The sequence below is a fragment of the Cheilinus undulatus genome, linkage group 11, assembly GCF_018320785.1.
Source record: "Cheilinus undulatus linkage group 11, ASM1832078v1, whole genome shotgun sequence".
Classification (NCBI taxonomy): Eukaryota; Metazoa; Chordata; class Actinopteri; order Labriformes; family Labridae; genus Cheilinus; species Cheilinus undulatus.
In genome coordinates this window covers 30,968,883-30,996,665 of record NC_054875.1, presented here as the reverse complement: position 1 = coordinate 30,996,665, position 27,783 = coordinate 30,968,883, and the positions used below count along the sequence as shown (strand labels likewise).

Genomic DNA, 27,783 nt, shown 5'->3' with positions numbered 1-27,783 from the left:
GTAATAATTTTGGTAGTTTTAGAAGTTTAAAAGCACATTTTAAGGGATAATGAGAAATAAATGCATTAGAGATGTTCATACAAAGAGAATAAAAGACACATTAAGACAAAAATGTTCCAAAGAAAAAGATGTTTATTTGTAATCTATATAGAAATGATGCAATATGCATCTCAAAGGGGATGACTGAGACAAAAATACTTTGGTACACTTGAATTTCCAAGTAGCACAAGATTTTTAACGGAGACAACAGCAAGATACAGTGATGATTCCTGCACATGCTTTAGGGTAAAAATTCCCTTCGGTTTGATACTCAAACTGACTAGTTCTGACATTATCGAATATTAAAGTTATTTTATGTGAAGGTGCATTTTGAAAGAGCAGGAAATGCCATTGCTTCAATGAGTGTTGCACACTGAAAAATGTACTCCAGGCCCCCAATGAAAACAAAACTTAGAAAATAATTTTCTCAAGTTTCAGTACAATTAATTAATCAGTGATGGTGTTTAAATGATGCACAGTATAAAATTGTTACAAAAAGGCATATGTGATTTACAAACAATTCAAATTCTACAAATACAAATGCCTACACTGAACATTACAAACTAGAATCCAGTGGTACTGCTGCAGAGCATGTCTGCTTCTGAAATGTGCACAATGGAGAGAGCTGTACTGATGTTATTAAAGTATTGCTTTTACTTTTAGATCTTATTCATTTTTATTATGAATCAGAATGTTTGGTGTCAGATTACTATTTTGTCCTTGTCTTAGCAAGGAGAAAACTAGATACTGTATATCAAAGTTTACAATATCAAAAAGTTAGAAGCTAAAAAAATTTCCTCCTGAATGTGCTGCAAATGTAAATGCAATACCTTGCAACGATAAAGACAAACTATAATAAAGGTGAGACAACATATAAAGTGCAAAGAGAGGTTTCAATAAATGCACTGGGACTGACTATAGTAGTCACACAGGCAGTGTACAAATACTCAAAAAATGCCACTTCCCTTTTCTCCTTACTTCCTCTTCCTTAGCTGTTTTCCTCAACAAAAGGTTTTGTCTCAACTGTTTCTGTGGATGGATCTTCTTGTGAATGCATTTCTCACAGTATTTGGCCAAGGCCATGTTAAAGTTGTAAAATAGAAGATTTCAAGCAAGATTTACGCTATCTTTAACTGCATATTGCCACCAAACATGTAATGGATATGATCTCTGAGAGATATGGGCGGCTTGCAATACATTCATATTCACTGCGGGGATCTACGACGACAACAAGAGATTACAGGTTAGCCTGGGCACCAAGGTCGGCCACGAGCACTTCAGCTGTTTGGACAGTTTCTACCTTTTACACGGTTAATCACTCATTTAGTTAGTTAAAGTTTGTGAAGCAAGATTTTTCACTTCTCTTCTATTACACCCCCCCCCACCCACAAAAAAATTAAATTCCTCATCTCTCCGGAATCAATAGAAAGGTAGTAAACATTGAACATGTTCTATCTTAAAATACTGCCTAAACTGAGATCAGTGACAACTACAGCAACAACAATTGTAACATCAACAATATTGATATAGTAAAAAATAAAAAAATACAAGAGGAAAAAAATACAACAATAATATATAACTCTTCATAGAAATCAAACCAGAGTATCTCTAATGTGAATATACTGGACGATGTAAACCTACCATTATCATTGTTAGCAAATATGATAACACAGAAAGCACATCAATCTTATTCCTCTCACAGAGAGCGCTCACATCATTGTTTCTACAATGGTGTGGGTGGGCTTCATCAAGCCATTGTTCCCATTTGGGTCCAGGGGCTGTGTCAGCTCGCTGCCCTTCAAGTTGTACTCTTTTGGGCGAGAGCTCACGCCTGACTTCGCCGGGGCTGCCACAGCTTTGATCCTCTAGGGGGAAGAAAATGAGAGATTATGCTAATGATCATCAGAAACTCTGACAGTTTAAGGCCTGACATGACAGTTATCGACTCTAAGATGACAAACATCACAATTCAACATGTACTGCATCTGCATTTGAGTAGCTAACATGTCTATTTTAATCAGATTCACATGTTTCAATGTAGTGAGCAGGCTTTCATGTTATGTAATATGGTTTGCTTTGTTCCCTTGAGTCAGACGACGACACAAAATCATGTCTGTTATCTACATAGGATGTACAGCCAGCAGCACATTAGTCAAGTCTAGCATAAAGAAAGGAGGCAAACGGAGAAAGCTAGGATGGTTTTCTTCAACTTAATAGAGGTAAGGTTATAATAAGCGGTACTGCAGGCCAACTAATCAGTTGGCATGTTTACAGTAGGCTGATCATTATTTGCTGTGACATAAGTCTGAATTGATTGGAAAATAAGCTTGATGTCTAATTATCAAAGTGGCATTAAGCTTCACCCTCCTCGTTTTCTGATTCTTTTCTATTGGGTCAACAATAGATAATGTAAGCTACTATTAGCCATTACAAATGACTGATGATGGCAAGTTAGTTCAATGAAATGTAAATAGTCCAACTGCTGGAAGTGTTTTATTAGCCTTAATTTGAAGAGAGTGCTACAATGGACACCAGGTAGGTATCTATAAATGAGTAATAGAGTTGAAGTCTTATAAGGAAAATGGCCCTTAGGTACATCCTCTCCTTCTTTGATACTTTTAAAGTAAGTGGATGGTAGCTAACTAATATGAGCTGACTTCTGGCACCACAAGAACTCCCTGTTCTACCGTTAGGTAGCATACCTCAGTGTTGGATCAGCTAACACTGGCTTTAATAAATCAACTTCAGACTATAAAAAACATCATGTGTTTATATTTACCCAAAAAAGGTTAAAACATTTTAATGGAGCTCCTGAAGTTGCATTAGCATAAAATTTAAAAATAGGTATATTTTGGATGTCAGTTAGCTAGTTGCAGGTCTTTGTTAAATTATAAGCATTTATTAGTCATGATATTTTCAAGGTAGGTCCGATGTAATGGTAATATAGAGTCTCTCTGTGACACTTAAAGTTGTTTTTCCTTATAATTATTGTAAGTTTTACAGCTAAATATCAAAATAACAATGACACAGGGGGCCACATCGCAGGCTCTCTATCTATTTTGTGCTGTTCAGGTCGTCACCGTAATGATTTGCGTGTTTAGGTACAGCAAAGTTTGACAAAGCATGACACAACGATGGAACAGCTAGCCATTGGTTGACAGCATCTCACAAAGCATTCTGGGTAAACAATATGGCTTATTAGCATTCAAGCTAGCAGCAATAAATGATCGGAAATTGATTTAAAAAATTGGATTAAAAGATATTCAGAATCAGATCTACTGGTGTGGATTTAATTGTAAAGTCCCCAAAAAGTCATCCAAGTTCCAGGCTCAGTAGAAACTCTTCCTGAAGGGCTATAAAGGCATGGATAGCATCAATGGAACAGTGCAACAGATAGCTGCAAGATGGTAAAGGCAAGAAGCTACGATCCATGGTTCAAAGGTTATCTAGCATTGAATAACCAATGTCAATTCTTCTGTATATGACAATTACAGTTTCAGATTAGTGCATTAACACGTGTATTCGCCAATACCAATACTTGCATTTTCAGCAATATCAACATATTTTCTAATAGAGAAGTGCTAAAGAATTGCCTTTGATTGCTGTGCTGAAACAAAAGATTCAGATTATTCAAAGGAGCTGGATTTCCCATCACTTAGCTGACAAAATATTTGTTATTTTTTGGCTGCTAGTTGTGTTTGCTGGTGATGCTGCATATTAAGAGTTCTAAGAGTGGTTTTATCTGTATTTACAGCTAATTTCAGCCATGTAAATGAGACAATTGATCTGACTTTTCTGAGTGTTCAAAGGAAACCTGAGTGACATTTGATAGTCTGTTCCAACTTCACTTGTTCAGTGTGAGCACTCAGGTCATAGCCAACCATTGGACCAAACAAAGTAAGCACTTTAAACACAAGTATTGGACACTTTGAAACATTTTTATAAGCAACTGTTTCAAACTATAAAATCTTTATTTTAATGATTGAGTGTGTAGGAGCGGAAACAATCAATCAAAAACTGCAGGTAAATTTCTGCATGCTACTGAAATTATGTACGATTATAAAATTTACTGAAATGTTGGGTGACCAGGCTTCTGTTTTTGTTGCTTGTAGATTAATGGATGGATCGATGGTATCAGAGCAGGTATTAATATGACTAAACATATCAAAGTTAAAAAATTTGAGTAAAAATATGATACTTCAGGAAGAAAATCGACATTATGCATGATTATGAGAGTAATGTCAATCCTATTTTATAACACCTCAGCATTTTTCAGAGTGCTTTAAATTACTAAACCAAAAGGTTTTGCCTTCTTACCTCGATCAGGGGTCCCTCAGACTGCAAGATCTTGATGACCATCACCATGGGGATGCAAATCATGGAGGACAAGGCCAAACACCAACCCAGACCGATGGCCCAGTCAGGGTACTCGTACACCTTGTTATAGGTCAAGGGCTTGTATTTCACCAAGGAGAAGACAAAGCAGCCCTGAGAAAAACAGAGACATGCCTCTTTAAGAACAACTAGTACACTTCTCTGTGACCTTGACATTTGTCGCATGGGTGTGTTGATGACTCAGACAAAATAAAGTGACAAAAGCTGCAGCTCCAAAAATGTCTCACCATGCAGAGGACAGGAGTAATTATGGTCCAGCTCCATTTCATCCAAGGGTTTGGTCTGTAGCCAATCATATCCTCAATTCCATCGTAGAATTTATCAACTCCTACAAAACGGAGAGAATGAAGGAGAAAATGAGTGCTGCAAAATTATTTAAGAGTACATACACTTTAGTCTCAACAGCTCAAGTGCTGGGCCTTGATATTATCAGATGACCTTCAGATCTATCTCTGGAATTTGGCAGGTGTGTGGCCTGTTGCCTCTGTTGTCTGTCCTGAACTGCCTCATTTATTTCCACTGGGTCATGAGCCAGTTACTGTTTATGGTAAAAACTGTCTGAGCTTCATAACTTGCTTACTAGGTCATCATTTATGCCTTCGCTGTGTTTAATGCGTCCTTTGAGTTTTATGCTATGCTTCTTTATGAATGTTGACTATGCAATGTTTTATGGCTTTTATCTCCTATTTATCACCAACAGTATTATCAACATGATTGCTTATTTACATTTAATCCTCTTCCTGACAAACAATTCTAAGAGCCAGTGTGACTGGGGTACAACTTTAGCCATGTAACAGTGACATGACAAAAATAACTTTGAGCTATCTGTGATGCTGTTTTTGCTTGAAGGTTGTTATGAAAAACCACTGTACAATAGCTGCATTTGTTTGAAGTCCTGAAGAGACAAAAGTTATCTCATAAAAATCAAAGCAAATATTTGATGTTGGAAATTGTACGCCTATGATGAAAACTGAATCAGCATCTTAATAGTCTCTTGAAATCTTGATCAATTCAGCACTTTTGGCACAGCACAACATTTGCTGCTGTTTGGATTTGCATCGCCAACCAGCCTCTTATCAGGGTGGCAGAGGCCAAGGGTTTTGTATTATGTTAATCCATGTGACATGCTTTAACTATGCTAAAATCATGATCTCTCAAAAGTTATTAAAATCACTGAAGCTAGTGGCCATAACATAAAACTCCAGGACCTTTACATAATCAGCTGGATTATCTTTAAATAGAGAAACTGGGATGTGATTACCAAGTGAGACTTGCAGTGCTTCAACTTTGTGACACTGTTTTCCTCTTATTTTGGGTCAGATGTTAATATAGACTGATCAGTGCACAGAATCAGGTGTGCGATCTCTTCTTGAGAGATAGCATTGATTATGAAACAAAATATAAAAATCATGTCCTCCAACGTTCCTTAAAGTCTCTTACTCAGTCCTAACCCTTTATAGGGCACTCATTAAAATACCTGTAAATTCAAAATGTAAGCCCTAGAATATCATAAGTGGACATCCTGAGATTTTTTCAAACTTTTGTCACACATATATGTATATATTCATTGTCATGGTGACAATCAAGGTAAATGAAGTGACCATATATGGTTCTTTGTCCCGTTTATGGTTAAATATTAACAAAGGAAAATAAACACATAGAGTCAGTTGAGTATTTACTTGCACATTACAAAATTCATTTAAACATAATATATATTCCTTTTGCAAGTCATGGTGAGGTTGCCTTTGCATTCAGACCTCTTTTAGAGGCAAGGTATGACTAACTTCAGAACAATGGTTCTCAACTGGTGGGTAGGGACCCAAAAGTGTGTCATGGAGCTCTATCCAGGGGTCCTGAATGTGTGCCAGGAAAAAATAGTCTATGTTTGAAAGCCCTAAGATGATATACAGTAAATTCATACATATATTATTTAGGTTTCACTATGATGATAAGTTAATTTCAGTATTTGTCGAGAGAATTCTTTTCATTTATCCCCTTTTATAGGATAACAAAGCTGGTTTTCCAAAGATACTGTGGAAATTCATTGAGAAATTACCAAATTCCCATGCTGTGTTGAATAATTGAGTAAAATAGGATGTTTGCCCTTTGGTAATGATGGTCTTTATAAACATGCTTGTTTTGTCTATTTTTTTTAGATATATTTTGTTCCATTTAGGGTCCAAACTGCAACATTTTTCATTAAATAAATTCTAATGTTCGGAAATTTTTAAAAAATTGGGTTGTGATTTCTCTTGAGGAGGTGGTGGTGGGTCCTGATGTCTGACCAGTTGAGAACCACTGCTTCATACAGTGCTTAACAAATTCATTAGACCACCACCCAAAGTAAGGTTTATGCCACAGCTGCCCTAAATTAACAGCATTGGTAATTACCAAAATCATTTTTTATGTTTCTGCATAATATGTAGAAGCTCTTTAACCCAAATGATATTTTCAATGCTAAAATATAATTATTACTGTTATCCATGAATTTTCAAATTTACTCATTTATAAAAAAACTGAAAAAATAGTAAAGCACATTAATATTTCTTGATTAATATGTCAAATTATAGTTATTTACTTGCATTCCTGAACAGAAAAATGAGTTTTAGTGGTTGAATGTTATGCTTGATTAATTTCTGTCTTCTCAGAGAAGCCCAGTGAGCCAGCTCAAATTTGGGTATAAAAAGATGAATTCAGTTTGAAATCCCTCACTCCTGTTCAAAATGGTAAAACGTGGAGAGCTCACTAGAATGAAAGAGTCTGCATTAAAGCACTTCATGATGCTGGATGGTCTTTGAGACAAATATGACAGGTGGTCTAATAAATTTGTTAAGCACCGTATTACTGTAAAAATAATGTTGGTACCACCAGTTTTTATCTTATAAGTCCTAAGACACATCTATAATAATTGCAAATATTTGATGACTAAGCGAATTTCTGGAGTGATGAGGATTTTATCCTGCTGTAAAAGTGACTAAAATCACATATATTTCAACTTATTTTTTCACATAATTCAATAAGAAAGGGTCAAAGAAATTACAAATATGAAATGTCTGATTGAATAAAAGCAGAAATAAGGCTCACAGTGAAAATAAAACTGATATCAATCACATAAGTATAATAAAACTTTTATAAGGTTATAAAATGACCAAAAAGCACCCCTATTTTATCACTTTCCCCTTAAAAATGTCTATAAATTAGTAAAAACAACACTGTAGAATACTATTATTTTACATTTTAATGAATTATTTGTCAAGAAAATACCCTGAGTATGACTGCTGGATGAGTTGGCCATATTTTTTAATATAGACAACATTTTAAACCCTTAAACAGGCGTATGTCCGAATATGGATCCTCCATTTTTCATGCTAAATTTGCAGTAATTGCTGGAAATCCTAGACAAAACCTATCATGACATTTCACACTAGTATTCACCTTTATAATGTGTAAGTTTCATCAACTTATTACGGTTAGTTATGATGTTAGGGCTGTTTGTTTGTGACCAAAAGAGATGTAAAATGGCATTTTTTTGAGTTCTGGAGGAAACAGGAAGTTTGAGAAGCTCTTAGTCATTATTGATTGGTCGGATGGTGTGATGTCACTTCCCACTGTATATATTCATCTCCACTGATTGGCTGAGAAAAATTATTCTAGTTCTACTGTAACACTGAGTTGGGGGAAGGCCACGAAGTCCATAGATGCTTCCTCGCTCCATAAAGGGACAGAAAGCTTAATGGAAATATTGCCTTTTTTGACTAAACTACGTTCACCCATATTATAGTTTTATCTATAAGCTGAATGCAAATGGCCAAATCGTAAGATGTGGGAGTGATCTTGGATAGCCAATCACAATCTACCGCAGGGCCACGCCAGCACCATCCCCTCCCTTATCACCCCTCACGCCCACTGCTACAGTTAAACATATTCACTACTGACATGGAAAAGAGCCACAAGGACACCTTTGTTTACCAGCAAAGAGATCATTTGTGCTCTTCAGGATCATTACTTTGAAAAACGACACACACAGCTACAGAAACTCATCTCATGGAGTCGTTCCCACTTACCATAAACCCAGGCTACAGCGATGCATTCAAAGAATGCCACCCACAAAAGGCACACACCACTGGCTGCATAGTAGTCAAAGAGTTGAAACACATACATGCCACCCTGGAATAAAAAAAGAAAAGAGGCAGCATTAATTATCTGATTTGTGTAGAAGAAAAGAAAGTCACAGATAGAAGGGGGCATTAAATAAGAGAGGGCTGGGGGAAGGCAGTGCACAAGAATGCCTGGCACTCTACCAACAGAGGCAAAGTTCAACAGGTGCTGTGTTATTGAACCATGGTTAAACGGAAAATTGCTTGGCGAATTGTTCCATTCAGACACATGGGAAGTGAGTGGTGAAGGTGATAGGAATCCATATTTGGTCATGGCAGGGAAGCAAGTGGAAAAGTCTGTGGCGTTATCTCTGCGTCAATCTGAATATGCAGGCTTCTCTTTTTCCTTCTCTGAACAGGATGAGCAGCAGAAGTCAGGGCTGACTGACTCCTTAAAGTGGCTTTCAGGTGGACTTACTTTTGTTACCATTGCGAGCCCCAGGAGATAGCTCATGAAACATATCACGGCTATGAAGATCTCTCGCCGGTAACCTTTCCTGAGGAGGGATGGATAAAGATCCACAATGGAGGTGATCTGTCCTTCCACTTCAACAAACTGTGGGCACAAAAGCAACATTTAAGACCTCTGAGAGAAAGAAAATCAGTGTCTTTCTGTGTTGCATGTAGCTCTTGTTTTGCCTCTACAAACAAGTGATTGAGAATAAGAGCCGTCATTGTTGGCCAGTAATGAGAAATTTAAACAGGGCTCCTTTCTGCAACACTGGTTTGTTGCTACCAAGACATAACAGAAACAAAACAACAGTGAATCACTGTCTCCCTCTCCTTGATTCTTTCTCTCCCTCCTCCCTGGTGTCTTATTGTCTCATAATGTCATAACAAAATTATGAAATTGCTTCTTTTAATCGAAGCAAGCTGTCTGCATGCACAGAGAACATGCCCCTTTGTTGAATGAGAACCCAAACAAAAACCCCTTACATAACAGTGGCATGTATGTGTGAGGGCATGTCCACAATATATAGCATTCACGGGCTGTAAATCTGCATGAAATTTATGGTCAGAGAGTTCACCCACGCAGCACACACACATGTATACACTGTTACTGGCACCATTTCTCTCATGGAAATAGCCACACTTGCAGAAGTATTTACATGCGCTCAAATTTAGAGCAACGGCCTGATCTCGCAGTTGGCTGAGATGACTAGCCGGCAATGTGCAGGACTGAGTTAGCTCAAGGGTAGAATTACACTTGGAGGCAGGAAATGTGATCTAGCTAGAGAATCCCTTGGGTGGACACTTGTGTTTTGTCTACTTAGATTATCTTGTTTTAATCAAAGCTCGGTCTCCCATCAAAGCTACATGGCTTGCATGCTTGCTGTCATGATGACTTCTACTAAGGAAAACAATGACAAACAACATCAGGTTCTTAAAAGCTTCATTTGTGTGACTACAGGGCATTAAAAAGAGCTTTAATCCTCACAGAGTGGTAGTAAAATACCTTTGTGTGAACAGGCAGCTTTTCTTGACAGCCTGTTATCTGATCCCTTGCAGACGTTAGATGTGGATCAGAGAGACACTAAATGTGTTTTACACATTGTGGCAGACGGGAGCCAACTAACCCATGGGGGCCCGAGAGGTGTCTATGTGGAATTAACGGGCGACACACCAACAAACTCTTTAGTACTTAACTCCACAGAGGGATTGTGAGAATGCTGACCTGGCTGTCGAGGCCCAGAAGCAGCAGCATGATGAAGAAGAGGATGGCCCACAGGGTTGGCAGAGGCATCATGGATACGGCTTTGGGGTAGGCAATGAAGGCCAAGCCGGGACCTGGAGAAAGAGCAGAGAGGGGATGGGGAGAAGGGGTGGAGAATGGGGTTAATGTTTCTGTCTTGTTTCGGATCTGACGACAAAAGGTAGGAAATGTGTAGAAAATTGCACTAAAGGCTGGGCTTGGTCTGGCGCTGCTACTGATCTACAGAAAAATATGATCTAAGATCTCAAACACTACAAAAAAAAAAGCTTTACATTGGACATGCTGAGTGTTTAATCTTTCTGCTTAGAGGCTATAAGGATGAAAAACTCCCTTGGGAGTGATGTTCTCCATCCTGTTTCTTTACATATTACATAACTGCCCAGTGTTTACATTGCGTGTATCCAGACCACTCAAATGCATACTAACAAAGTTCTGCTGATGCCTGTACATACTTACATATCATAGCTGCTTTAAATTTAAATTACTGCTATGGGCAAACTGCAGTAACTCGTACTTTTCCCAAAGAATAAACTACTGATACATATCTATGTGCTCCTTTTTATTCTATTATGTAGTCTGCCAAAGTTCAGATTGTTATACTAGCATGCACAGTCAGGTATAATCTAGCATTGTTTATAAAAAAGACGAAGATTTGAAAAAAGTATACACAAGGACATTATAAGAGCATGAGACAAAGTTTGCAATCACATGAACTGGTGCCTCAAGCTGACCAAATTCAGGTGTTTCTTTACAAAAATGTGCTTTAATTCATCAGATTTGTTGCTGCTTTATCTTAAATGCACATACTAACATGCTGTCACAGATTTTCATAAAGCTGTAGTTTGAGTTCACATGTTTATCGTCAAATTCCAGAAATAGAGACAGCAAGAATTAAATTTGAAGTGAACAGAGTGAGCATGCTGAAAGAAGACACATCTCCTTTAAGTCCGCATAGATCAAAAAAAAACAAAAAACAAAGTAAGAAACAGAACCAATGGCGACCACCTCAGGAGATCCAAAGGTTGCTGACATTACTGGGCTTACCACCTCAAGCAAGCAGAGAGTTGAATGTGAAATATGAGGACACCTAATGCCAATGAACAACTGCAAAAATAGTGATGCTGGCCCAGGAGCTCTGTAACAACGCAGTTCATTGTGTCGCTCAAACACACAGTACTTGACCACTGCAAAGCAACCTGTCCTCAATAAAGGTGGAACATAGTTCAAGTTGAAGTCACAATTCTGTTTCTTTCTGGCTTTAATCAAGGAGTGTGCAATTGCCGATACCTGTAAATTTCAGCATCATTGTGTCCAAGAATAAAAAATATTACTTAATCTTCTTTTTCCATCATTTATCATTTTCTGTTGCTTGATAAGCGCGTTTGATGAGTATCCAATCGTTTTTTATTGATTCGTTTTGTTTTTTTGGCAGCAGCACCCACCATCACTGCTGCCAACACCTTGGACCCTCGTACCTGACTCTGCCACATCGGCAATGTCCACCCCTTGTTCTTGTGCCATGAAGCCCAGGACGGAAAATATTGCGAAGCCAGACACAAAACTGGTACCGCTGTTGAGGCCTCCCAGCAGCAAACAGTCCCTATGTCACACATATGTCATGGAGGTTGTTAATGAACACAGGTGGAACCGAAGTTCCCATTTTTTTCTGCTTTTCACGCAACCGTCTCAGACACGAGTTGCTGTCTCTACAGTCCCACTAAATGCCTTCCCCACAGACACACAACTCACCTGTAGCAGTTGTATTTGTATTTGTTGTAGCTCCCAAGTGACGTCATGGCTCCTAGGCAGATGGCATAGGAGAAGAAAATCTGGGTTCCTGCATCAATCCAAACCTGAAAAGCACCAACATTAAGAAAAAACACTGTAAAAACAGAGTATTTTAACTATGACCTTTAGTGCTTAAATGACTATATATAAACCTAGCATAGAGAGTAGGGAAATTTGTGTTTGATAAATTATTTCTTTGTTGTAACAACGCTTTTGGCAATCATTGTTATACTGCTGGAAATCCTCTTTATTTCCTTTTTAATGGTGCCACATTTGTAAGGAACATACAGTACGTAACAAATCTATTAGACCACCTGTCATATTTGTCTCAGAGACCATCCAGCATCATGAAGTGCTTTAATGCGGACTCTTTCATTTTCAGTGAGCTCTCCACGTTTACCATTTTGAGCAGGATTGAGGAATTTCAAACTGAATTCACCTTTTAATACCCGGCTCACTGGGCTTCTCTGAGAAGTCAGAAATTTATCAAGCATAACATTCAACCACTAAAACTCATTTTCCTCTTCAGGAATGCAAGTAAATAACTATAATTTGACATATTAATCAAGAAATATTAATGTGCTTTACTATTTTTTCAGTTTTTTTGTAACTCAGTAAATTTGAAAATTCATGGATAACAGTAATAATTATATTTTAGCATTAAAAATATCATTTGGGTTAAAGAGCTTCTACATATTGGTGTATTTACCATTGCAGAAACAAAAAAAATGATTTTGGTAATTACCAATGCTGTTAATTTAGGGCAGCTGTGGCATAAACCTTATTTTGGTTAGGGTTAGGGTGGTCTAATAAATTTGTTAAGCACTGTATATTTGTGGGATGAGCAGCAAAGCTGAGAATGTGGGTTGTGCCCACGAAAAATCAGCCAAAGAGCTTATTCTGCTGTTGCTATTGACTTTTGTTTCCAACAGCATAAGATGTATGCCAGGATTACTGTTACAACAAAGAAATAATCTGCCAAACACAAATTTCCTCACTTTCTGTGCTTAGTTTCAATCAGAAATTTTTAATGTATTATGCACTATAAACAAAACAATAAATCATCACTCCTGAGATGATTTTGAAAAGTGGATTCTGTTCATTTTTGACAGAGCCGGTCCAGCTATTTTCAGTGTTATGCCAAGCTAGCCTGCTGCTAGTTTGCTGCCAGCTTATGTTTCATATGTACAGCAAATACATGTGAGGTGAGTCCATCTTCCTATGAAGGGTGGAACCAGAAGTGTTAGACATCTGGGGCTTAGCCCAAAATCATGATGGCCTAGGGGCATGCTTATGATGCAGTTCTACAAACTTTTTTTTTTAAATTTACTACACAATTTCAGATTAAAATGTGAACAAATCTATACATCGTTTGAGCAAAAATGATGCAGTTCTGCCTTTAAAACATTTTCTAGAGCTGTCAATATGATTTATACAAATAGTATTCTTCTCAAAATGCCCTCATCTTATGCTAATGCGCTACTTAAGGCACAAACTATGACAACATCACCATCTTAGAATTCAAACATGTGACAACAATAGGGCTGGGTATTGTTAAGAACCTCACGATTCAATTCGATTTCGATTTTTTAGGTTGCGTTTCGATATCGATTCAATTCGATATTGATTTAAATGCTTCAATGCCGATTCGGTAAGAAGTAGAAATACACAAATAACCTGTTGAAAATTTTGTAATAATTATTTTCATGCCCATGTGAATATATTTGGTAAGCCACCTCACATTTTTTTAGCAATAAAACATCTGAAAAATAAAAATTTGCACAATAATAACTTATTTGTGCATATGGAGTACAAAAGTAAAAAAACATGACAGTTCTGTATAAACACTGAAAAAGTAAAGTGCATGTAAACTTAAATAATATTTCTGTCCTCTTGGAAATTGTGATAAACCTCACATAATATGGGTATGGTCAGTTGTTGTTTGGTTGAGTGAGGTCTCCATCCATACAACGCACAGCGACCCCCACTGGCCAGGAGGTGAATCGATTCAAAGGATTTGCTGAATCGATATTGAATTTGGGGGGGGGGGGGTATTGCGATGCATCGATTTATCGATATTTTGTGACTTTTTAGCAAAAAAATCATACGTAGGGTCCGATGGCCTCGTGGTTGGTTGCGCCCCATGTGCATGGCGACCCGGGTTCAGGTCTGGCCCGTGGCCTCTTCCCTGCATGTCTCACTCTTTCATACCTGTATCCACTGTCCTTCTACCTTAAATAAAGGTACAAAAGCCCCAAAATAGATCTTATAAAATTCTAATCATAAATATTTTTGTGTAGTATCTTTTGTTTGTGCTTACACCGCATTATTAAGCATATGACATTTTTCTCTTATTTTCCAAAATATTAATGCAAATGACAGTCAGAGTATTTTTCAAGTCATCAGCCATTAGAGCATAATTCAAATGTTTTTGAACAAACTTCATAATGATAACCGTTATTTTTTTTTTAATAAAAACCTCAAAATGCACTTTTCCACATTATTAAGCAAAACAGAGTTTTAAAACATTTTATAGGTTGTAAAGAACTGAAAAATTTTGGAAAATGGGAGAAAATGTCATTTGCTTAATAATGTGGAAAGCGGTGTATAGATGGTCTAATGTATGTGATCAAAGGGGGAAAACATTACTTCATTTAAATCCTTAGCACTTCATTACAAATTACATATTCTGTTTTAAAAACGCCTCAAAATGTGGACTGCTCTGTGTTCTGTGCTCTGCATTTACACTGTTCTTTAAACTTTAATCTGTGACCCCATGAAGGTAAATACTGCAGGGCTAGTGACCATTGGTTGTTCCCTACTTTTTCCAATGCATTATGGAATAAGAAGTGCACTATATGAGGTATAAAAATGCTCACACAGAATTCAGACACCACTACAAAGATGGCGTATTTACCATATAGAGCACTATATAAGGAAAAGGGGGTGATTTTGGACAAGGAAACTGTCAGAAATTTGTCTTGTTGTTTCTCTTGTCCCTCTCCTCTGCCTGCTTTTCTCTCACCCATACCTCTCCTTGTAGCGCTTTCCAGCTTCAGTGCAGCTTCAGCAGAGAGCTGTCAACATGAGTCAGTCTGCTCGACATTTATGTCCTTTAACAGGGAAGGTTTATGTCGCCACTGTAATGGGGCTAAATACTGCTAGTGCAGTGCTCATGGTGATTACACTGGTCGTTATTATAATAGGTTATAGTCTTTATTATAATATTAATGATTAACACTAGTCTACTATAATAAGGCACAACAGAGAGTACAGTCTAGACCTGCCCTCGGTGTTAAGTGTCTTGGGATAACTTCAGTAACTTTAGAGGTTTAGAAAAACAAGCAACTCATTTAGGAAAACTGCTCTTAATTTGTGATGGGCCCAGTGTTTTCAAGGCATTCAGTTCCAAATATGTAACATACCTTCAATAACAAGAAATAGAACTGTAAAAGATGAGAGCAGAAAAGAATTCCTACCTCTGGATCCTGTAGGCGGGTCAGGTCGGGGTAAAGGTAAAATTTGATCCCTTCGGCTGCACCGGGCAAGGTCACTCCACGCACCAACAACACGATCAACATCACAAATGGGAAAGTTGCTGTGATGTACACCACCTAGACAGGAAAATTGAACATTAAACATTAGCCAAAACAAAATATGGTTAAACACAGATTCCTTTTGATGTTTTGGTTTCTTACATTTATTTCTGAGAGCAGGAACATTATTTCATCCATCTAATTACACTGACTCCCTACCAAAAGTAGTTTTAAAGTGAATATAAAGGTTTGTGCTAGAGTTTAGGAGCAAATGTCAAATATTATCCAAACAACAAGAGTTGCTTCGTATTAGAAACAAATACGGACCCTTTAATAATTCCTAATAGAGTGAAAAATTTCCTTCCCAGAGCTAACGCAGTTGGCCCAGTCTCTCTCTCCCACTAACAGAAAGAGAGTGGGGGCCAAGGAGCAGCACATTGACTGTTTACAGCCGACAGTGAGTCTGGCCAGCGAGTAACTTCCAGGACAGCGCGGAGGCGTGCATCTCTAAATCTTGCAGACTAACTGCCTTCCAAGTGTGTGTGTTTTTTCTCCAAGCAACAGTGTTTTGTCAATGACTTGTTGGGGTAAAAAAGCGTAGGCCAAACAGCATCCCGGCAACACAGTGAAGTACAGGATGTGTCTGCATCTCAGCACTCACTTTCCCTGTGGACTTGACTCCCTTCCAGATGCAGAAAAAGCAGATTATCCACACAGCCAGGAGACATACAGCAAGGTCCCACTTCAGGGGCCCGATGTCCTCGATTCCAGTGGAGATGCTCAGGACATTGCGTCTAAAGAGGCACACACTGGGTTAATGGAAATCAGAAAAGGATACACTCCCAAAAACAAACAAGGATGTGGATCATGTGACATTTGGCGTTTATGACCATGAGGGGCTAATTGCGCTGTCAATAAAAGAAGAAATCAAACAGACATATGACTTCTGTGCTCTGGAGGAGTGACAAGAGGAACAATTGAGCATCAAATCCAACGAACACTTCACATTTGATGCTGTTGTTTTTGGAAAAGTCAAATATAACAAAAGGGAACTTAAAAATATCCGACTTTGGGTGATATTTCAGATTGATTTGACAGTAGAAAGTCAAACTTTGTGCTGCTTTACAAATAAAGCTGAAAGTATACCTCATGGAGACATAAAAGTAAACTTTGCCTGTTGAAGGAATCGTGCCAATTCAAATATATTTACATAAGCAAGATAAACAGTCTAGCCCAGCACATTTGCATTGGCCTGTGTTTGCGTGTCTGTTAGGTATGCTGTCAGTGGATACTCACTCCCAGAACTCGGTGACGGGAGATGTGAAGTTGGTGGCATTGGCTGTGAGCCACAGGGTCTTGTTCTTACGGACTGTGTCCTCTATACAGTGCTCTGTGTTCCAAGGCTGCTTGCATTTGGCCCAAGGGAGCTCTGGCTGAAAGCACTGGAAAAGGTAGTAGAGTCCCCAGGCCAAGATCACAATGTAGTAGATATTCAATAGTGAAACGATCACCACAGAGGCATAGCCAATACCTGGGGAGATGAAGGAGAAAAGGCAGATTTTCTCAACAGCTCAACATATCCACAAGGAACTTTAATCTGTGGTGTTGTTTCAGGTGATTAGAGATGTTTGATTATTATTTGATAGTATTAGTAAGGCTATAAACCTGTTCTCAACTGGTGGGTTGGGACCCATAAGCAGGTTGCAAAGCTGTTTCCAGTGCTTGCACATGTGTGCCTTATATGGCAAAATGTTTATAATGTGCAAAAGCCCTAAGTGGATATAGAGTACATCCATACATTTTTTTGGTATTCCAGGGATGATGGATAAATTTCAGTCCTTTTTCCAGGTTTAAACTTACTTATGGCCTTTCTTCTGCATAACAAAGCTGGTTTTCCCAAGATAATGAGGAAATTAGTTTAGAAACAGCCAAATTTCCATATTGTCTTTGGAAAATGTGGTAAAATGCATGCATTTCCTTCTGTCATGATGTACTTTTTAAACACGTCCCTTCTCTTTGTTCAGTGATACTTTTTTTTTTCCATTTAGGGTCAAAACTGCACTTTTTTATCTTACTACTATAACTGGTGGCATGTCTGTCTGTGTCACTTTGCAAGCCACACTGTTGTTCCAGTTGCCCTTGATTCCTTTCTGAAGAAATCTTCGGTCTACTGGTTTGAAACTGGAACCATGAAAAATTCATAATTATGTACAAAATTTCTATAAAATCCTAAAATGTTGCACTGAGTCATCAATTCTTCTATTGCGTTCCATTTACCTCCAAAGTCAGATGTCGTAGCTGGTAATGACTTCACACCCAAGTCATTACATTTCATTTGCTAAAAGCTCATTACATAAATTATAGTGGATCAACATTTTTAAAAATGTGGTCTCGATTTCTTACAAGGAGGTGTTGGCTAGTCCTGATTCCTGACCAGATGAGAACCACTGCTGCTTAGTATCAGCAGACTATGTACCGCCTGCCACCAAAACCAACTTTTTGTTTTACATTTTTTAAGAAACATTCACAAGAAGCTATTGTCTGGTAGTGACAGTTGGAAGAGATTTTTTTGTCAGAAGACAGGAAGTTGGGATGGGATAGCGGTGGGGGACATTGTCAGCTTGTAGGGGCCAGAATTAGACTTCTACATATTCACACAAAAAAATCACAGCATCACACTTACTTGATGTCTATACAAGGGTTGCTTTTTTAGGGAGGACAAGTGTCAGCAGGCCTATTCTGGTTGGATCTTATTTGTGAAAACAATTAAAACTGATGAAGGATAGCTGAAGACATTCAGGAAATATGGGGAAAAAGGGTGGGGAGAAGACATCCACCAAAAAGTGCCAAGAACGGTTATCAATCTTGACAATCCAACCAGTGTGTTGAGGACTGTATATGGGTGCCTACCCTCCATGCTAAACCGACACCCAGCACTTCTTTATTTGTGTGGATATGAAACCAAGATTTACTTAGAAACGAGTAGGGGCGGCTCCAAAAATGTTGAGAACAACTGAGCGACAGGCAGATGACTTTTTTTCTTTAAATAAAATGAGCTGCAAACACTTGCTGACATTTCACATACATGGTTTTAAAAGACTGTTGGTATAATATTTACTCTATTTTAGCTCAGGAATATTCAGCTCTGTAGTTGCTTAAAGGGCCACAATGTTTAGCAGCAAGCAGCTAACTTTGTTGTTCTGCAATGAGTGGGTAGGAGGATTTTAAGAACTTTCTTTACATTTTATCAATTAAGACTGATAAGAGCTGATTCAGCTATTTTAAGTTTAGTTTTGGTCTTGAGATTAAAATGTTAATTAGTTTTGATTGGGTTTTAGATATCTCTAGCCTTTCTGAATGTCTTACAAACACATAATTTCATTTCAGTCTTGTTTGAGTTTCCTTGATACAGAGTTTGAGTCATCAAAGATCTATTTCTATCTTGTCTTAATCTCATCTTCCTCATTGGAAAAAGGTGGTTGACTGACATTTTTGGTCATAGTTTTAGTTGACGACATCAAAACTGACAAGAGAAAAAGACACTAAAAAAGAGGGACTGAAGATAGGCTGGGCAGTTAATTGAAAATTGGGTTGAATTGCAGAAGGTATGATATTTCTTGAACCTGAAATGTGTTACAAAACACCATCCTACTTTCATTGTGTTTGTGGATGTTTTTATTAATAGAAGTTACAATGACATCAAAATGATTGTTCCCTTCAATGCCACGATTCATATAAAACCAGTGAAATAATCACATTGTCGAAGTCTCTTGTTTAATCCAGTGTGTTGGTTGTAATATACAATGACTTATTAATTGTGTTTTTAAATAAAATATAAAATGAGGAATTTAAAAATCATATACTGCTGAATGTTTGGCAGTCAAGCAGCTAGCTTCTAGCTGTTTCTTGTGCTGATTGAAATATCACAGATTGGAGCAGGAGAGATTTTGACTTAAATCAAAAACAGTGTGGCAAAAAGGGATCTATGGAGCACATTTTCACCTAGTAGGATATCAGGCATTTTGTTTCAAGATCGCATGAAAATACACTGTTTTATATCAATTTACAACAATGATGCTGTACAATAACTCAAAGGACTACAAGTGCATAACTGACTGATATATGCATTGATAACACCCATTCCTAACCAGTGTTGAAACATCCATCAGAATTTTGGTTCAGAAGAATACTATTTAAATTTCAAAGAAAGAAAGCAGGAACTAGAAAGAGGAACGCTAACATGGTGCTATGAAGAACCACGTCTAATAAAACCACTCAGGATCATAAATATCAGGAAGATTTATTTGTTCTAGTTGGAAATCCCTATGACATTATTTGGACTGCAGACCTTTAAAAGTGAATCATGAAGTCACTGATCATCCTCTGTTGGTTCATCAAATAATAATCATGAGCTTTATAATGCAAATATAATTAATCAGAGCCTCCTTCAGGGTGTGTCGGCACACGCTAAAATCGTGGTTGTAATCTGAGATCCAATAGTGTTAATGGAGTTGATCTTGGGTGGAAATTTCCACCAGCAGGGGCAGTAAAATAGATTTAAAGTACCCTTTAAATGAGAATTGTGGTAAAATAACTATTAGTTTAAGTAAAGACAACAGCTCCCTAACTTTAAAGGCAACACCAAACATAAGGAACAGTTAGTGGAGGTAAATACTTCCAAAGCTTCAGTAGTGTATCTACTGTTATAATGTCCTTAGTGTTTGTACTCTATTTTTAGATGACTTTGCCACGAACCTGGACACAGAAATCCCCGATACTCTTCCACTGCTTCAGAGTATTTTTAAACTCATCATCTCTGTCACCCCCACCTCCTCGTTCCCACATACCAAATGCACACTGATAGACAGCCAGAGCAGTGACAGGTGTCTGTGTGTCTGTGCGCAGGAAGTAAAGTCATGAATTCTTCCTGCGATAAAAACACGTGAATACAGTGGGGGTGGGGAACAATGAGGAGATTTGCGATTGGCCCGTTTTGCAGCCACTTGTGGACTCTCTCTGCCGTGCCAGATGGACAGACAGCAAACTTCAGCGCTCTGTGAATAGCAGAGGGACCGTCAGCAGCTGCTTGGGATCTGGTGCCATACACTTTTCTCTCTTTCCATGTCGAGCTCCATGTGTGAACATGAGTAAGAGCGTCATGGCAGCTGCTGAGGGTGTGGAGACTCGGTGCTTGTCTACAGCTGTCACTCAAAGGTAAACCGGGCTGCATCAAAGAGCAACGAGGAGCCTCTAGGATGTCTTAAACATGCACGCCTCAAAATTTCAGGAAAGAATATATCAGGATAGACTCCTCCCTGAAATCTTCCGGAGTTGATAATCACATATGTTCCACAAAGTTTGAGGATCTCCCTGTAGGATGGTGGCCCTCAGGATACCAGTAGGTGTATTCACAGCGACTTCTCTCAGAAATGTACCATAAGACTCTGTTAAGAATTACTGGTTATTTGAAGGGGACACTGCAAAACTCACTCCAACATTTTGGGGAAATTTAAAGCGGTTTTGTGCCTGTAAGAGTTTCTGGTAATCTCAGGTCAAGTGATTCTCTGGAGATCCTGACAGTCACCACACCATCAGAGAAGACTCAGAGTATGTAGAGTTTCCTGCAGGCTCAGATGCTGAATTAATGATCGATTCATGCATTAAACATGTTTTTCATAAAGTGGACCCTGTAAATGTATTAAGCTGTTTATATATTTAATACAAAGATGCCACTTGGTGTTAAGACCTCTCCTTATTCATCTGCTGTTTTTCTGGGCTATTTAATGATGTTTACTCAACAAAAAGCAGACTAATGAAGAAAAAGTGGTCCAATTACATGGGAGAGAAAGGAGGGGGGTACCTCAGCTGAATATTATGTTGAACAATGATCGCCAAAATTTAAATAATGAGTTCTGGGCTGAAACAGGAACTAAATCAGGGCAGGATTCCTGTTTGGACAAATGAGGCTTTTACTCAGCGTTAAATATTAAAGGATCTTGTCAGGGTGGATTTGTGCTCTAGTGAAGAGAGCCTGTGTGAATGAGTGTTTATGCTTGGACTAACCAGTAAAGATGGGGCAGAGTTTGGCCCAGCAGGTGATCCCTCCCTCAGATGTGTACTGTCCCAACGCAACCTCCAGGAAGAAGACAGGCAGGCCTCCCCCGAAGAGGAAGATGAAGTACGGGATGAGAAACGCACCTAGAAAAGCACCACAAAGTGAGACATCTTCTCTTTAAAAGTAACTTTCATTGTATCTTTCGTGTCTTCCGCCTACCTCCACCATTTTTATAACAAAGATAAGGGAATCGCCACACGTTCCCTAATCCAACGAAGCCTCCTGCCACAGACAGGACAAAGTCGAGCTTACTGGCCCACTTCTCCCTCTGAGGAGCCTTCCCTTCTGCCTCGTCCTCAGGCCGTGTGCCTGGGCTCTTCCCTGGTGAAGGTTTCAGGGTGTCCTTGTGGAAGTCCTTCAGGCATTGGAGCTTTTCTTTTTGTGCCATGCTATAAACAGGGACAAAGACAAAGAGAGGGAGACTGAGGTGAGCGGGATGAGGCACAGATAGGACAGAGCTTTAGAGAGAGATAATACTGTCTCCTGATGGCGTTACTGCATGCTGTGTAACCACTGAGTACATGATATACAGCACTACGCTGCTAATCTGGCTAATCTGAGCAACGGATGCATGGAGGTCACAAAGACTAGAGAGCTGAAACATGTACTGACATTATCTGGTTTTTCTTCTTTCACTTAGCAGTGAACATCTATCTGTAAATAATTAGAATAAATAATACATGAAGCAAATTATATAGCATCCAAAGTGCAAGACTATCCACTTCAGTGCTTTGTTTCTCTGTTTTCCAGCTTTCTGTGTTTCAGGGCGGATTTTTCACAGCTCAGAGGGGGGCACATTGTCACCTAAGGAACAGGAAGGGAACATTTTGACCATGCTTTAAAGTCCTCGTCTGACCCTGGATGAAAACTTTCCTTCAAGCTTTCTCTATTGCCTGTGTATTAGCAACAAGTCAGTCCGCCTGAATCCAAATTTAGAAAGGAAGATATCCCTGTGCATTCCCAAAGCTGCGGCTGCTTTCAGGGAAGATACAACAGCTTAAGTTCACTCGTGTGTTTACACTGTAAACGGCCTTTCCAAGAAAGACAGGATTTGTAGTTAATGACCCAGGTATACTATTTCCACGCATGAGCCAAGGAAGAGAAATGAAAGCCCTGATAGGACAGGAATAACTGCGTAAGACACGTCAAGACTGGGTGATTTAAGACTCATCTGGCAAAAGTTGAAGAACAAAAAAGGAACAATGAAAAAGGTTGTGTTAGTGATATTTAAGATAACTGTATGCAATGAGAAAGATTTCTTCTTCCTTTTTAGAGCTCCTTTTGGAAAACTGGAAAAAATAGATTAAAAAAAAACACAATAAAGGCTACAAGAAGTTTCATTTCTCAGGAATGGGAGCATGCATTAAGAATAAAGACTGCTCTCACATTCCTACTGGGAACTATCTGTCTCTTCACTCCATCAACACTTCAACAACAACTCTGTTCCCATGTGCATCCACACTGCGTCCCGTCATTTTCCAGGATTTCTCTCTTCCTGTTATGCATGACAAGTCAACTCGAACCGCTTTCCATTCTCAGACCTCCTTACATAACTGGATCAGTTCTTGCTCGCTCGGTTCTCTCATCCTGTTTCTCTCTCTCTCTTTCTCCCCGCTTTATCCAATTTCCCCCTCTTCTTCTGCTCTCGTCCGCCCAGTGTATGCTTTCACCTGCTTGCGTGGTCTTCCGGCTAGATAAGACTTAAGGGAAACTGTCCTTGGGATTTAAACCAGACACACTTGAAAACACATTCCTTAGCTTTTAAGGAAAAAACCTCAGAACACTCATTACTGCTGAAATCCTGACTTTTTCTACACAGAAATCCTGTCAAAATGAATCAAAAAGACAATAGTTAAATGTTTTAAACATTTTCCCTCCATTCATAAGCTTTTACCATTCAAACTAATTTTCCAATCTCTGCTTAAGCCTTACTCTTCATCTTATTCAACAAAATAATTCAAGAAAAACTTCACTAAACACACAAATCCTGAAAAAAAAAGTATCAAAGCAGTTGAGAAAACTTACATCTCCTTCATGGCTCTGGCTATGTATAGAGTTCCTCTCTCTCAGCTGTCACCATTCCTCTGTACTGAATGCCTTTATGCCGACACGGGTCAGAAGAAGTGGAGCTGACAGCAGGACCCGCCTCTTGGCTAAAGACAATTAAATCCAAAGTGGAGATTGGACGCAGCCAGGCTGTGACCAACAACTCAGGTACCAACGTAGGAGACTGTAAATTTCCACTTCCCACTACTCCCTGCCCACAAACATACACACACTGTCGAGTGGTGGCGGTTGGGGCGTGAGTTTGTGTCACATACACCCCTCTTATTCATGCTGAAGACACAGAAGACAAGTCAGAGGGAAACAGAAAGGCTGGGCTGCTCCTACACTGGGGGCTGGTCATGAGTTATGAGTGGATGAACTGAAGAAAGCATTCAGAATTTCAGAGCATTAAGCCCCTCACAATATCCCCACGCCACTTCTAAGCATCTTTGTGAGAAAACTATTTTTATTCTCTGTGATAATTCCTGGCATGCAGGATGTTCGGAATCACCATCCTCCATTCTCTCATGACATGCAGTGTGTTATCTGGGAAATGTAAACGCGTACAGTATCAGCTTATAACATTTCCTAATAAGGGAATGTGCCTCCTCTGCTCTTCATCTGTCTGTTTAGATAGCATTCACCGCTCCCAGAGCTCACAATGGCCGGACAAAAGCTGGCACGCAAAAGTCAATTAAAAACTGAAAGAGTCGTCAGCAGGATTAAGACAGTTAACTGAGGATCATCTGATGACACTGCACACTCTCACACCTTTGACACTTCTTAGCTCTGCACGGCTCTTTAATCCATCATATTTTGGTCAGTGTCATGCTCTGAATACTATTTTGGTTGCATAACCCTTCACAGACGTGGTCTAATCTATTGTGAGAGACCACAGGATTTGTTTTAGAAAGGTAGGCGCAGCAGAAAGAAAAGACTTTTTTATGTGGGTCATCCACAGAAGAGATCCACCCTTGAAGAGAAAACCTAGCAGTATCTGTTGATAATGACAAACTCATCAAGTCTAGGAAAGTGGTTAATGTTGAATGAAAGGCAGCACTGTATAGTCAGATTAGTCTAAGTACAAGTTGTTAATAAAATATTAAAGACAATCATACTTTTAAAGTGAACTTGCAGCTTAACTTTTTATATACGATTTGTGGTTTGGCTTTCAGTACAGATACACTGTAAAATGAATACAAGGGACACATGTAAAATAGTTAAGTAACAAGTTTCATCACTTTTTTGAGTTTGGGAGTCCTACTTAATATTTTATATTACCACTTAGTTGTCATAACATGCTCATAGCTAAAAAATGTCAAGTTCGGGGAAATTTTTTGCAATAACAACATATATATCAGTGTACTCAACTACTTTTTGCAACCCTCTTCCACCCCAGCTCCTCCTTTATCCTGCTTCTGACTTAATCAATGTCATTCTGTTGTCACTGATGGACTCTGGGGTTTATTGGTGGTTCTCTCCCTGCCTCGGGCTCTCCTTGTAGCCGCAGGAAGTGCAGATACATGTGCTGTTCTTGCTTGATGCTTGATGGAAGGTCAGGAGGATCCCAGAACAGCCACACCCCAAACAGAAATAACAACCATAGGAGCAAATCAACTAGGAGCTAAAACTACTCTGACTCAAACTTGCAAATACAAATACTGACTCAAAATGCAATACAATACAATGCAATATGATGGGATGTGATACGATAGAGTAAGATATGTTAAGATGCTATACGATGCGACATAAGATCTGATAAGTTAAGATGGGATACAATACAATTCTACACATTATGAAAAAATATGATGGATACAAGACGATATGACAGGATACGACAGGATATGATGGAATAGAATGCAATATAATAAAATATGATATGATGTAATCTTATATGGCATGATGAGCTAAAATAATAATAAGATACATTTTGCTACAATATAATACAATTCAGTACAATTCAACATGGCATGCAATTCTGTAAGATTAAATTTCAAAAGATATGATACATCAAAGTAATGGTTACATTACTACACATTATGATATGAGACAATGCTACAAGATTTAATTTCATACCATGTCACCAAATCTAAATTCATTATCCCTATAACTTAAGCACAGAGAAGCAGGAAAAGAATATACCAACCACAACCAACAGTTACACTTCCCAGTTATCTTACTATACTCTTATTATCAGTATCAACATGTAAAATCTGCTTTTTGAATCCGATGGTTAAGCTTGAACTAATCCTTCAAAACATTTACAATCAGCGAATATGATATCAGAGTTTCCAACCATTTACTCTTGAAATTTCCCTTTGATAATCAATTATATCAAAACTATTTTAAATATCAAACAACTACTCCCCATTTATCAGGGGGCATCAGGGGCCACAGACCCTTCAAAGGCTCCAGACCCCCTACTTTGGGGACATTTTCCACCCCCCACTGCTAAAAACAATTCAGTGACCCCTGGGGTTTTACCCTGCCAAGAGGGGATGGGGGTTACTTAAGGACACGAGTCAATCATTCACCAATACTGAAGGGGTTGCAAACAGCAGAAGTAGGTTAGGTTTGAATCACTGTGAACTATAAGCTAGAGGACTTTTTAGATCATCAGATTTACTTCCATAGACCCTTTCCAAAAGAGTGCATATTCACTCATTCATTCATTCATCCAGTGGATGACTTGTGGGTGTGGAGGATGATGGCGCAACTGGAGCCTGCAGAAGACAATGAATGCATCCCTCCATAATCACACACATCAGTTGTCACAGTGAAGCCTTGCTGCGCCTGAACGCATCACAGCAGACCTCCAAAAACACGATCAAATAGAGACTAGGAACAGTCTTATCAGATAGAAACACAGGAAACGACCTCTAACGGCGACAGCTGCGTTTTTATAGCCTTAATATTATTTACTTTAGTTGCTATTCTTTTTTTGAAACATGGTAAAGATTAAGAGCCTCTTGTATAGCGTTAGCGAGGACAGGGCATCAGAGAAAAGAAAAAGAAAATGAGAAGTGATGATGAGAGACAAAAATCAACCAGCGTGCTCCATGTTCAGTAACAAAATACGGTGACTAATGACTTTCTGACATACAATGCTAATAAAACACGCTGTAGTGTTTCTGTTCTTCTATCTTGTATTTTAATTAAATAGAAACACAATTACGGACTTAATATATAGAAAAGACTCCAGGTTACCTCTCGTGTTGTATTGAGCAGTCTGTTGTTCCTCTATTTGTTGAACACGTCTAACGCTGAGTGACAGAATATAATGTATTTTTCTGTGAGACCATTGTATCAACAAGCTAGCGCGCGTTTTAATATCAGTTTGAGTGGAAAATCACCAGCTTCTCCATGCAACTACTTCTTAAAGCGACAGCCTCCCTCTAGCCCGCGCTTCACCTGATTTCAACCAGTTATCAGCCTACGGAGAGTGGCCATAGACACAAAACTAAGACAGCTTTATTACGAATAGACTAACTTCCACGTGCAACATTTGACTGTGAACTACAAAAGCCAAGGAAGTTAATATTCATATTACATAAAGGTGCTATTGAAGCGACAGTATCACACTTTCAAAGACTGCTACGCAGGTTGAATCAGTTTTTAAGTCAAACGTGTTTGGAAATCCACCAAATATTCATGTAAATAATTAGTGAACCATTTTCTAACACAATAATTTGTTGTAAAAAATATTTAGGCTAATTATTTTAATGAACCAATTATCAGTCAAATGCCTGCATTAGGCTAAGAACGAATAACAGATGTCTCATTGCTTACAATATGCACTCAAAATTATTTTTGAGTCTTTCATAAATATTGCAAGAACATACTGTATGTATTCTATTTTAATAAATTAAACATATTCTCCACTTTTATTCATAATAAAGACGTAAAACCAATGTGATTTATTTGGGGATAAATTAAATGCATAAAACAAATGAGACTGGTTCAGTTAGGTAGTATTATATTTCTGTAATGTTC

The 27,783-nt window shown here is 38.5% G+C and overlaps 1 protein-coding gene across 2 annotated transcripts; it reads right to left on the bottom strand.

The window, feature by feature from the left end:
• Positions 1 to 119: 119 nt before the first annotated feature.
• LOC121517875 (sodium- and chloride-dependent taurine transporter-like) lies at positions 120 to 27,138 on the bottom strand. Of its 2 annotated transcripts, none has more exons than XM_041799957.1 (14): positions 26,998 to 27,138; positions 21,904 to 22,133; positions 21,693 to 21,827; positions 16,926 to 17,160; positions 16,291 to 16,423; positions 15,573 to 15,707; positions 12,055 to 12,158; positions 11,781 to 11,905; positions 10,267 to 10,379; positions 9,010 to 9,147; positions 8,499 to 8,601; positions 4,662 to 4,762; positions 4,357 to 4,527; positions 120 to 1,904 (listed from the first exon to the last, which is right to left on the bottom strand). In XM_041799957.1, the coding sequence occupies exons 2-14, from the start codon at positions 22,130 to 22,132 to the stop codon at positions 1,749 to 1,751; spliced, it is 1,878 nt and encodes a 625-aa protein (XP_041655891.1). In that variant the 5' UTR covers position 22,133; positions 26,998 to 27,138; the 3' UTR covers positions 120 to 1,748. The 2 variants fall into 2 exon arrangements, with proteins under 2 accessions (XP_041655891.1, XP_041655890.1); XM_041799956.1 differs by lacking the exon at positions 26,998 to 27,138 and adding an exon at positions 23,770 to 24,048.
• Between the last annotated feature and the right edge of the window lie 645 nt (positions 27,139 to 27,783).